The sequence below is a fragment of the Chionomys nivalis genome, chromosome X, assembly GCF_950005125.1.
Source record: "Chionomys nivalis chromosome X, mChiNiv1.1, whole genome shotgun sequence".
Taxonomy (NCBI): Eukaryota; Metazoa; Chordata; class Mammalia; order Rodentia; family Cricetidae; genus Chionomys; species Chionomys nivalis.
In genome coordinates, this window is record NC_080112.1 from 134,522,013 (window position 1) to 134,535,168 (window position 13,156).

Genomic DNA, 13,156 nt, shown 5'->3' on the forward strand with positions numbered 1-13,156 from the left:
CATAGAATTTTTCCCATCGCACTGATCCCTGCTGTTGGGATGTGGTTTGCAAATGATGTTTTTATTTATTTCTCTCACTGAAGATGCTAGGAAGTAGAGGGTGACATCTTACAGTGAGGCTATCACTGGAGCTTAGCTGTCAGGTACAGCAAAGGTTCTCAGGAAAACATGGCAGCTGCTTTGCTAACCCCAGTGAGGAACATTGTTGTGCTATATGTCCTGACAGGAAGCACCTCTCACAAAGGAACCCGGGACAGCCTAAGATCACCCAGAGTGGAAGTCTGTTCAGAAGCGCCTGAGTGTGGCTCTCTGCACAGAAAGGCCTTGAGGTAGGGCTGAGATGGAAGGGTTGGCAAGCCATGACAATTTACCTGAGCAGTTCAAGCTCCGAGCCAACTCTGTGGCCATCACCTGGATGATCAATCCAATCCGGAGTCTGAGCATCTCTGCAAAGAGGCTAGGCTGGGCCCGGACATACATGGCCAGATAAACCACGATCTCCTGGTGCAGATGGGAAGAAGGCTTCAGGGAACCTGAGAGGCCTACTGGCACCCTGAGTTAGGCTGTGGCCCAGCAGGCCCTTCCTGTATCAGCATCTGACCTGTGTGAGGACAGCAATGCTGATGTCCTGTCCACTGGCCTCGTAGATGAGTTTTGTGAGCTCCTCTGGGGGAAGAGGCCTATGAAAGAGCAGCAGGTCACACAAAATGGGTGCCTCAGAGCAGGGCCACCTTGCTCTCATTTTAAGTTCCCTGCTTTCTATACTACAAGCACCCATGTGACAGAGTATCTTCCAAAGGCCGCTGCTGCCACCGCAATGCTCTCTCTGTGTTCCTCTACAGATTGGGGAGCACCTCCAGCAAGGACTCACGTGGAGATGGTCTTCTCCCGGGGTTCAGGGGGCAGGCCGACTGTAAGCTGCTTCTGGTGGGACAGCAGATCTGCACAGGCCTGCACATTTTTTTTGTGGGGGAGGGAGAGGTGTACAAAGGAATATAAATTTAGCAAAACTAACTGAGATAGTTAAGTGCCACCAGCACCAGAAATTTGCCTTTATGAACTTCATTATCCATACTGCCCTTCAGAGAAATTCAAACCTAAAACCCTGTCTTAGCAACCCACACAGGCTAGATTCCTGTAATCTTTGTGTCTCCCAGGTATGGGCCCAGGCCTGGTCCATACACTAAAGCAGACACTCCGGATTCCCTGCTATTTGGACAAGGCAGGGATGAGGCTTCTGAGAGCAAAGATTAGAGTTACTAGCCACACTGTGTTCCGAGCTTACAAGCGCCTCAGTACTCATATGTAACAATGACTAGCATCTTAAGAACACTTGCTTAAAGCCACAGGAAGTGGTTCTGGATTTTGTAGGGCCTCCAGGATATAAACACTAATGATTACTGTACTGTGACATGTAGAAATAAGGACTTTGTGTCATATGACTGCTTTCTGTGGTTAAGAAAGAAACAAACTAATCAACTTGAAAATTCCTTCTTCTCTTCTCTCCTCTCCTTCCAGAGCAGTGAAGTCAGGAGAGGGCCTGTCCAGTGCTGGCTTAGGTTCCCTGAGTTCCTTTAGTGACAAGAGGCACTTGCCTTGAGCTTCCACAACTAGAAGACCAGAAGAAGGAAACATGGGGCTAGAGAGAATAAATGGACAACTCGACACGCACGCAGATTCTGACCTCAGCCAGGACCTCCACTTTCTTCCTGAGCAGGCCTGAAATGTAGCGGACCAAACTCCATTCTTGGTTTAGGCCAGCTTTTCCATAGAGCTCGCTGAGAAGACTGTGAACAGTGACTCCACGCTGTCCAGACAGATTGGTATCCCAGCTGGGACCCCTGAAAGGAGGCAGAAAAATACAAAGATAAAGGTCATACTGGGTGAAACATGGATTGCTGTGAATTTTGCCAATATTTGGACATTTTAAGTAACTCTGAGGCTCACCAAGACAGTTCAGGCTAAGCAAACATTTCTATGCCATGTCTTTTGAAACAAAAGCCTAGTGTTCACACATCACTATGGTATCCTGGTCTCACCCAGACTTCTGGAAGGCCAGCATCAAGAGACAGAGAAAGGGATAGAAGTCTCGTGTGTGATGATCCTAGGTAATTGGGGTGAATGTGACCATGGCCTGGCACTGCTGCAATGCCAACAGATCAGGAAAACAAATTATGAAAAACTAAGTTTAACATGGTGAAGTCCATAAACTTACTGTTATACCTTGGATGCTTGTGTTGCCCTCAAATCCCCATACGAAAATTCTAACCGCAGAGTTATGGTATTGGGATGTAGAACTTTTGGAAAGTAAGGAGGCCATGAAGAAAGATCCTCATAATCCATCAGATTATGAGAGTTCTCAGAGAGCTTGCTGTGCCTCCCTTCCACCATGTGAGGAAGCGTGGAAAGGCACCATCCATGAGGAAGCTGGCGTCACCAGACACTGTACTCGGTATACTATGAAATACGCTTCTGTTCTTGTTTTTTTTTTTTTTTTTGCTTTTTCGAGACAGGGTTTCTCTGTGGTTTTGGAGCCTGTCCTGGAACTAGCTCTTGTAGACCAGGCTGGTCTCAAACTCACAGAGATCCGCCTGCCTCTGCCTCCCAAGTGCTGGGATTAAAGGTGTGCGCCACCACCGCCCGGCTATGCTTCTGTTCTTCTGTTCTTTTTTTTTTTTTTTTTTTTTTTTTATATGCTTCTGTTCTTTATGCTGGCAGCTGATGGGGTATAGTAGCCCAAAGGCATTAAGGCACTTACTTTATCACATAGAGAATGTATAGAATGTCTGCTTGGTCCTGGAGGTTTGAGCAGTCTTTCAGCTGCCCAACTAGCTTCTCACAGTCCATTTCACCATGGTCATCTCTGGGCCACTGGTAGTCATAGTCAGGAGTCTGGGCATATAAAAGCCAAAATGGAGGGAAAGGAGTTGATAATGGGAACTTTTAGATGACCATAAAGTGCAACACCAACTTTGCTTTTGAATGCTAGCACTATGCTAGGCTTCCTTTTTTTTATTCAGGAAATCTTTTGTACTATGTTATTTACAGGCCTTTATGATCTTCAATAGTGATCTGTCAGTCAACACTTGCAAGGGACTAGACTGAACAGATTAAAACACATATCAGTTTTATTTATGCAAAACTCAAAAACAGACAAAACCAACTTCTACTGTTACAGATCTTAAGAGCCGTGCTTCTCTCCACTACAACCTGGGAATGGAACCCAGGACCTTGCAAGAGAAACAGTCTACCACTGAGTCACACACCCAGGCCCCAGCAGTTATCTTGGGACTATAGGATGGGGGTAACTTCAGAGGAGGCACAAGAGCACACTGACTCAGTGGCAGTTCACGGCACTCTACGGGTGAGTGTGCTTTTCTGTATATATGTTATACTTTAAAAGAACATATTGGTTCGTTTTCTTGAGTAAGCTCTCATCATGTAGCCCAGGCTTCCCTAGAACCTGCTATGTAACTCAAGCTGACTGAAAATTTGCAGTCTTCGGCCTCTGCCTCCTTGGCGCTGGAATTACAGTCAATGCTAGCATAGCAAGCTTTCAATGAAATATCTTTTAGAATAAAAAAAAGTACTTGTTTAAAACTACCTAAAAAATGAGGTGAGATTAAAATATTCTACAATAGGCATTGGATATTTTGATTCATATGGGATAAAATCAGGAAATCTGTATGAATAAACAGTAAAAAAAAAAGGCCCAACACCCCGAAACGTCATGGTTTTTAAGAATCTCATTACATAAAGAGTATGAAGGAGCAGTTGTAGGGGTGCACATTTATAACGGTACTTGACAGGCCAATGCAGGAGGGCTGTGAATTCAAGAGCAGCCTGGGCCAAAAACAGACCTTGTTTTCAAAAACCAGACCAAAGGGTGTGAGTAATGAAGTAATAAAGTCCCATGCTCTGTTCTGAGCTCTGGCTGGCTCAGATGAGATAAGGAAGGCAATTAAGTGTACTTCTTCTATTACTTCCTGTGTTCTGAAGAGCAGGCAGAGAGGCAGTAAGAGGACTTTTCCTCCAGGCAAAATGCAAAGGTATGCACCAAACTCAGAGCATGCAATGATGCAAACTGCATTCCAGACAACTATGTGCCTAGATTCACAGCATCACGTAGACTGTCTCAATTGTGAAACTCTGGGTATAAAGAAATAAGATCTTTAAGTGAGCTTATTTGGGACTAACCCGGTATTATCAAATATTATGTTAAAACAAAACAAAACAATTCAAAACACTTTACCTTCTTTAGGAGTGGCTGAGGGGAGTCAACAAGATTCAGTGACTTACGGTGTCCACTTAGAACTTTAGTTGGCAAAACTATTGGAAAAACTGGAAAAGAGAACAATGAAGAAAGCGCTTGTGAGGAAGGATAATGACAAAGCCCTTCTTTTGGTAGGTATGGGGCATTTTAGGCCTGCAAACAGATTTAAAAGAGGTGATGCTTGACTTCACTCCTCCCTTCCCGTCTCTTTTGAAGGCTTGTCTCACCACACCTGGCTTCCTATTTATTTATTATATGCGTGCTCTATCCACATATATAATTTTATGCTAGAAGAGGGCACCAAGTCCCACCATCGATGGTTGTGAGTCACCATGTGACTGTTGGATTGAACTCGGGACCTCTGGAAGAATAGCCAGTGCTCTAAACTGTTGAGTCATCTCTTCAGCCCCCCAATACTTTCTTTTACTTTCTAGATGGGGAAACTGAGACCTAGAGAAGGTGGAACATTTGCCCAAGGTCAGGGTTTCGTGATCGAGGTGTCTGGGCTTCCTGCTCAGTTTAATTCTAGCGTTGTTGGTTGCTCTGAATTTCATTTTTTATCATCTCTGGATTTTTTTTATCATTTGTAGTCCTTCAGTATAATGCCTCTGTCTTTCAGGGTATATTATAACTCAGAAAACTAACAAGTAGCTCATGTGTATTTTCTGTGTTGTGCACATCCATGGGGAAACCAGGGCTTTGCGTTAGGTTTCTTCCTGTTTCTTTCCACATTATGTTTTGAGATAGCATCTCTTCACTGAACTTGTAGTTCACTCACTCAGCTCCAGGGATTGGCCTCCTGACCCCCACTCCCCACTGCCACAGCTGCAGTGCTGGAGTTACAGATGTGCATTGCTATGCCTGGATTTTACACGGCTGCTGGACATATGAACTCAGATCCTCATGCTTGCTCAGCGAGCCCTTTACCCACTGAGCCATCTTTCTAGTTCCCTCACTAATGCATATTCAAAAGGGTTCCTAAAGCAAGCTAAATGGTTCACATCTGTAATCCCAGCACTCTGTAGAAGACTACAAATTCAAAGTCAGCTGAGTTCATGGCTAGCCTGTACCACACAACAAGATACTGTCACCAAAAAAACAAAACCACTGAACAAAAACACCTAAGACCCCCCCCAAAAAGGACAAATTCTCAAGAATCGGTTAAAAACAGGAAAGACAATAATAGCATTTTCAGAAATAGCAAAGACAAAGGTTGAAAGTCAAGTGATTTAGAAAACACAGGGCCTGCATATATGTTAGGGTGATGGCAGTTCGGTGTTTGTGGGACTCCTAACAATGGGAGCAGGGGCTGTCTCTGACTCTTTTCCCTGCTCTTGGGACCCCTTTCTCTTCTGCTAGGTTGTCTCATCCAGCCTTAATATGAGGGTATGTGTCGAGTCTTACTGCAACTTGTTATGCATGTTCAGCTTTAACTCTGAGAGGCCTGCCCTTTTCTGAAGGGAAATGGAGTGGATCTGGGGGAGGGAAAGTGGGAGGAACTTGGAAGAGTGGAGGGAGGGGAAACATAATGTATGAGAGAAGAAGAAATAAAGATTATTAAAAAAGGAAAAAGAAAATACCGGTCAACAAACTTCAAGAATACAAGAGGGAAATAAATGAACCAGTCAGATCTTCCTTCAGAGAATCTTCTGAAGTCTCAGGTTTGCTGTCCTGGGTACTTCTGGGACAGGTATGGAATTCAAGGGAAAAAAAAATTTAAAAAACCTGAAGAGACAGTGTGTGAGATGTGTGAGAATCCTAGATGTTCTGCTTGTCTGCCCCTTTTGGGAGGACAGAAGGCTAGAGGACTCTCCAAAGAGAGGCAAAGAGGCAGGATGCCTGGGTACAGACTGAGCAATATATCTGAAGGCCTGAGTTCCTTAGAGAGACATGAGAACAGTTCTCTGCCCTTCCAGTAGAACAGTAGAGTACCTCTGAAGAATCAGCCTACACTTCACAGGCCGAGGCTACAAGTTCCACCTGCTTGGAGGGCTTCCTGCAGTAGCGGCTGTGCACTCTGTGCTGTAGGAGGAATGCCACAGTGAGAAGTAGAAACCTTTACTCAAAGGAAAAGGTACCCTGGAAATGGGAACCACTGAGGGAGAAGAAAGTGTAAACAATAAGGTAAAAAGTCCGTCTCTAATGTTTTTAGAATAATAAGAAATTATATTAAAACATGTATGAAACAAGAGCAGATGGAATTTGTGGAATGAAAATTAAAACAATAGCAAAAATGAAAAAAATCCATTGAAGGGAGGGAGAAAAAGTTGAGCTAATTGTGCTCAGAACAGATTAGGAATAATATGGAAAACAGAAATTATGAAAATTTCTCCAAGAAATTAATAAAAATATATGGAAGAAAGGACAGGGATAATGTGAGGAAGGAGATGAATCAAAGTTTTTAGAAAAAGTTGATAGAATTGAAAACCATAAACTTTCAGATCAGAAGGTCCACTGAGTATCCAATACAGCGGATGAAGACATTCCCAGGTCAAGACATACAATTAAAATTTCAGAACCTCTCAACAGAAGATCTTAAAACTCTCTAAAATCAGCTAATATTTGAAAACAAAAATCAATATAGGACCCTCTTCACCTAGCCATATCTCCACATCTTTCTCCGGGTTCTGGCCTGGTGAGTCTCTCCCTCATCCACCCACCTTCTCGCCCCACCAGACCTAGCTCAGGTCCCATATCCAGTGCCCCAGCCTAGCCTGGCCACCCTGGCCTGCACCACTTTCCATCTCTTGGTTTCCCACAGGATGGGCCCTGCCTACCTCCCAACACAAAGGCCACTGCCATGCCACTTATTCATCTGACTTCATTCCACCCAAGCCATTTCCAATCTCTAGGCCCATCTCACCAAGACACCTTTTTTCTATCCTGAGCTGTCCTATCCATATCAGATTTAGAACTAACAAAAGAACTCTACAAGTCCATTTCTCTTTCTCTCTCTCTCTGTGTGTGTGTGTGTGTGTGTGAGAGAGAGAGAGAGAGAGAGAGAGATCTCTCATACTAGTACCTTCTTTCTGAAGCTTACAAGTCCTATAGAAATTTTTGCCAATGAGAGTTCCCTAGATGAATTCTAGTACACAGAATTTAAAGGAACCATAAACTTTGTCAAGGAGTTTGAAGAAAACACAAACTCCTAAATGAAATTAAGGAGAAAGAGCTTAAAGAGACTAAATGCCTGAGCAATGTACAAGGAAAGACAAACATAAGGCTGCTAGAAAAGGTGAAAACAATTCAGGACTTGGGAATGGAGTTCACTAAGAAGACAGAAACACCGAGGAGGACTTAAGCTGAAATGAAGATGGAATTGAAAACCTCAACAATTTAACTAGAAAACTCAAAGGAAAGCCTTCCAAGTAGAATGAATCAAACAGAAGATTGAGTATCAGGACTTGAAGAGAAAGTAGAGGCTTGAAACCAAATAAAAAGGAACATGAATTAAAACACACACACACACACACACACACACACACACACACACACACACACAGGGAATAGTACAGGAAATGTGGGATACCATGAAAAGACCAACCTTTGAATTATAGGTATAGATGAGGGAGAAGAATCCAAAGTCATTGGCACACACCAGATTTTCAAGGTCCAGAAGACAACTTCCCCATACAAGTACACCAAATAGAAAAGACCAGAGAAGAAAATCACCATGGCATACCATAGAAAAAACACAAGTTACATATAAATGTTGTGAGATATTTTCGTTGTACTTTGACACTCCTGAGATTATCAATAAAGTTTACCTTGAATCAGAGGATGAAGTTAGCTACTAGCTGACCAAAATTAGTCATAAAAGTTTTGGAGGACCAAGGACATATAGAGAGACATAGGAAGTAGTAGGGTGAGGCCTACAAAGAGTCTCAGCTTTTTTAGATCAAGGAAGGAGAGAGAGAGAGAAGCCACTGGTCACTTCTCTGCTGCTTCTGTGATCAGTTGTTCTAACTGTTATATCTGAACCTCGAGTTTTTTATTTTTATTTATTTCTTTATTTTGGCTTTTCGAGACAGGGTTTCCCAGTAGCTTTGGAGCCTGTCCTGGAACTAGTTCTTGTAGACCGGGCTGGCCTCATCCTCACAGAGATCTGCCTGCCTCTGCCTGAGTGAATCCCAAGATTTTATTGATAAAGAATAATTAGATAAATGCTTCATATAAAGGAAAACCCATCAGAATTTACAGCTGATTCTCAGTGGAAACTTTGAAAGCCAGATTATCCTGGAGTAATTCATTATAAATCCTAAAAGACCATGATAGCCAGCCTAGACTAATATACCCAGCAAAGTTATCTACTGTAAGCGAAGGAGAGAGAAAATCTTTACACAATATAAATTCCATGAGGTAGAATTAACATTAGTGTATCCTCCCTGAGGACTAGCTTTCATGGTACCAGAAGGCATCATGCAAACTTTTAAAGGAGAGAAGCAACCAACAGTCCTACTCAGCAGCTATGATGCCTATGAACCACATCAATAACCAGCATGGCACGATAACCCTAAGGTTATGCATACTTTGGTGGCATACATATCGTGGTGGTAACCTAAAGCTCTCTAACTGGATTTAAGATCCATTCAACAAGAAGGAAAACATATTTGGTACTGGAAACTTAGAAACTTCCTCAGCGGGGGCTGGAAAGATGGCTCAGCGGTTAAGAGCACTGCCTGCTCTTCCAGAGGTCCTGAGTTCAAATCCCAGCAACCACATGGTGGGATACAACCATCTGTAATGAGGTCTGGTGCCCTCTTCTGGCCTGCAGACAGAATATTGTATACATAATAAATAAATATTAAAAAAAAAAGAAACTTCCTCAGCGTTAATAAAGTTATGGATGGTTCTTGGAGGAGAACCTACAAGCACCTCTTTAGTAAAGCAACATAATCCCTACAACAATCTAAGCATTTATCCTTATACCCACAGATAAATGTAGTCTTTACCCTTCATCAAGGAAACACCTCTTTGAAACAGAAAGAGATCATTACCTTCAGAGAGCTGGACATGGCTACATGCACGTATCCTTTGGAGGTGGAGACAGAAAGATCCCTAAGGCTTGCCAACCAGCCAGCCTAGCCTAATCAGTGAGCCCCAGGCCAGTGAGAGACCCTATCTCAAAAACACAGAACAAAATAAATATAAAAGGTGGCAAGCATCCTTGTTGAGGAACAGCCAAGGCTGGACTGTCAGCCTTCACACACGCACACACATACAAATACAAATGCATTCACGTATACACCAACTACTTCTATGAAGTGATACTTTCAAAAATCTGAAGAAAAATGTATTTTTAATCTAGATTCTCCATTCAGACAAACTGTCAAGTGGATATAAAATATTTGCAAGCATTTTCAGACCTGTAAAGGCTCAATGTTACCCACTACCTGTCGTTTCTAAAAAGGCTACTGGATGTCCTTCACCAAATTAACTTTTGCCAAGAGAGATAGATAATTGAGGTATAGAAAACAGGAACACTAACCCAAAAAGCAAGGTAGCAGGCCTATAGCACAGCTGGTCCAGAAAGAAGACTTTCTGTAGACCAAGAAAGGCTCAAGAGATTCATTAATATAATTTGCCTTGTAGAAATCTTACTATGAGGACATTGGAAGACTTAGAAGATAAGCAAGCAAAAAAGGACAATGTTCATTTCAAAAAAACCATAAAGTAAAAACAGGACTGTAATCATAGTGCACTATAATGTTCAGTTAAGAATACTATCTGTACATATCCTGTAAAGTGTGAAGACTGATTGAACTAAATTTTTAGACAATTTCCTTTGTAGGTTAGGAAACAGTAGGGAAGTGGTAATTTAAGACAACAAAATCTTGATCGTACACTATAACATTATAGGTTAAAATGACAACTCAAAGGACAGAAGTAAATACATTATTTTAGAAATATGGAGATATGGAAATTCCAGAAGAAACATGTAGAAGAACTGAAAGTGGTCACATTGAAATAGAAGGTTGGGGAAGGGGGTACATCTTTTCTTTTAGGATTGACTCAAATTATATGACTTTGATGAAAGAATGTATCTTAGCCGAGCTGTAGTACCACACGCCTTTATCCCAGTACTTGGGAGGCAGAGGTAGGTGAATCTCTGTGACTTTGAGGCCAGCCTGGTCTACAGAGCGAGTCCTAGGACAGGCTACAGAGAAACCCTAGTGAGTTCTAGGACAAGCTACAGAGAAACCCTGTCGCAAAAAAAAAAAAAAAAAAAAAGAAAGAAAGAAAAAAAAGAACGTATCTTAACAGACAGAAGAGCTTAATAACATACATGGAGTTTCCAAACCCTTTGCTTTGGCCATCACAGAAAGTATGTCCCGAGTGGAGTGGATAGCACTGAAAACATGGCTGTCTTCTGACTTCTTACAAAGAGGGGGCAGGTAGCACTTCAAGGCTGTGCTTTGAAGAAGGTGGTTGATATACTGGTCAAGTTCATCTTGGCTTTCTGCAATTGGACAACCAAGGAAAAGAATCAATAAAAACAAGCTGTTGAGTAGACAATATTTAGCAAAATAAATTTGCTCCTCCACTCAAACTAAAAGGAAAAAGTCAATGACAGGTACATCACATGTGTATATAAATTTATTGTTTGAAAATCTTCATTCTAGACCAAGGAGATCCAGAATGAGACAGTGTTTAAGTCACACCCTCCCAAGGTAAGCAGTAGAATATGAAAACAACATGAAGAATAGCAGCTGAATCCTGTCTTTTAATCTTAGAAAAAGCTAAGCCTTATGGAGCTTTCTGTACACTTACAAATGTTATCTAAGTAAAAACTGAGCCAGGTGGTAGTGGCACATGTCTTTAATTCCAGCGCTTGGGAGGTAGAGGCAGGTGGATTTCTGTGAGTTCAAGGACAGTCTGGTCTAAGTAGTGAGTTCTAGGCCAGCCAGAGCTGTTACACAGAGAAACATTGCCTTGAAAGACAAAACAAGAACAAAATAAAACAATAAATAAAGTAAAAATGGGTCGCTTTGACCTGAAACCACATTCAGATTAAGACATGCTATATATGTGTGGTTTCACCACTCATGTCTAATCAAAACTAGGTCATTCCTATCATTCCTTTTAAAAAAAAAATCAAGCAATGTGTTTCTCCTTTAAGAGTCTATTTTATAAGGCTGGTGGTGCAGCTCAGCAGTACAGGCATGCATGAAGCTTTGGGTTCACTCTCAGGGCAGCACTTAGTTTAAATAGCTCTGAAAACCCACTTAAGGAGCACCAGGAAGAGCTGGTGCAAATGAACTCACAAGAGGTCTGAGGTGCAAATGAACCATTTTAAAAAATAAATAATAAAAAGAGGACCAGTGAGATGGCTCAGTGGGCAGTGGTGCCTGCTGCCAAGCTTGACAACCATAGCTCAATCCTCAGAATCCATATGGTAGAGCAGGAGAATCAATTCCAAAAGTTGTCCTTAACCTCTACAGATATGTTATATATGTCATGGTATATCAGAGGGGGGGGGGGAGAAGAGAGGGAGGAAGAGAGAAAGAGACGGACAGAGAGACAGAGAAAAAGAGAGTAAATAAATAAATGGGAACCATCTTTTTAAAATATCAATTAATGAACAGTTTTGTACCTGAGACTTTCCTACTGGGCCTATGAAGGGCCTTTCAAGGGTGCCAGCGTAATTTAGGCTCTTAAACCAGCACTTTATTCATTTGAGTGAACGGAATCTTCAGAAGCCTTGTTTTGTTCATTTGCTTGTCAATTATTTTCTGTATTTGGGTCTTAGGCAATCTTATCACAGTGCCAGGGCTGAAACCAATACAACCAACACTCCACAGAATTTTGACACAAGGTACCTGGATGGCTGCTGTCTTCCAGGTATCCTCCCAGTTCTAACTCGCTGTCAGGGCTAAAGCTCCCATCACTGATGTCGTCAAACAACTTCTCGTCACAGTCTGGATCCAAGAAGGTCAGGTACGTATAGAATGAGGTGGTGAGAAACTCTGCCAGGTTCCCCAGCTTTACTCTGTTGAGAAGGCACTATGTTAGGGCTACAGGCGGACTGCACAGACTTCCCCTTCGGATCCCTGTGAAACTGTTCAATAGCTAATTCACACCTCTGTAGGAGCCAGTAACTACTGATACAATACAAGACAAGAAAGAAACCCAAAATTCAATAGAAAAGTTGGGCCTGATGGAGAATGCCTGTAATTCGAGCACTTGGGAAGTAAGAGCAGGAGGAACAGAAGGCTGGGCCCATCTTCTGCATCACAGAAAGCTTGAAGCCAGCCTCGACAACGTAAGACTATGCCTCAAAAAGCAAAAGAATCAAAAAATTTATTCACAAGTATAAAGTGAAAAGGACAGAGCATTTAAAAGTCAAAAGAGTCATAACAAATTTTTGTCCCCAAGCCTAAAAAATACAAATCTACTTTCCTGATCAGCTCACAACTTTACAAAATAAACTGTGCAAACCCCTTTTAGTTAGAATCAACCTCCAGGATTTCTCTCCCTTAACAACTGGATTAGAAGAAATAATTTCTCTCCCTTAACAACTGGATTAGAAGAAATAATTTCTCTCCCTTAACAACTGGATTAGAGGAAATAATTTCTCTCCTTTAACCACTGGATTTGAAGCAATAATTTCTCTCCCTTAACAACTGGATTAGAAGAAATAATTTCTCTCCTTTAACAACTGAATTAGAAGCAATAATTTTCCTGGTGTACTCGACTTGCCATGAAACATGGCGAGCTGGGCGCAGGGAATTTCTGATGGAAGACACATGCCTCAGAGTCAAGGTTCTCTCTATAAGGGAGTCACTGGATTAATTTAGCATCTTCAGATTGACACCAAGGCACCCTGCACAGGCCCTATTGTATTGGGCTAAGAAATGCCCCACTGAAAACTGGCAGCTTGGG

The 13,156-nt window shown here is 42.1% G+C and overlaps 1 protein-coding gene across 5 annotated transcripts in view; it reads right to left on the reverse strand.

Moving 5' to 3' along the window:
* Phka2 (phosphorylase kinase regulatory subunit alpha 2) overlaps positions 1-13,156 on the reverse strand; it is a 92,939-nt gene that overhangs the window by 17,342 nt on the left and 62,441 nt on the right. For 4 of the 5 annotated variants that reach the window (XM_057759112.1, XM_057759111.1, XM_057759110.1 and 1 more), the window contains 8 exons: positions 12,094-12,263; positions 10,560-10,733; positions 4,253-4,341; positions 2,759-2,892; positions 1,685-1,841; positions 872-951; positions 602-680; positions 372-501 (listed from right to left, as the gene is read on the reverse strand). In XM_057759112.1, the coding sequence (XP_057615095.1) occupies positions 372-501; positions 602-680; positions 872-951; positions 1,685-1,841; positions 2,759-2,892; positions 4,253-4,341; positions 10,560-10,733; positions 12,094-12,263 (1,013 nt within the window). Of the gene's footprint in view, positions 1-371; positions 502-601; positions 681-871; positions 952-1,684; positions 1,842-2,758; positions 2,893-4,252; positions 4,342-10,559; positions 10,734-12,093; positions 12,264-13,156 lie in introns of those variants that run through there. The other variant, XR_009056453.1, reaches the window with a different exon arrangement.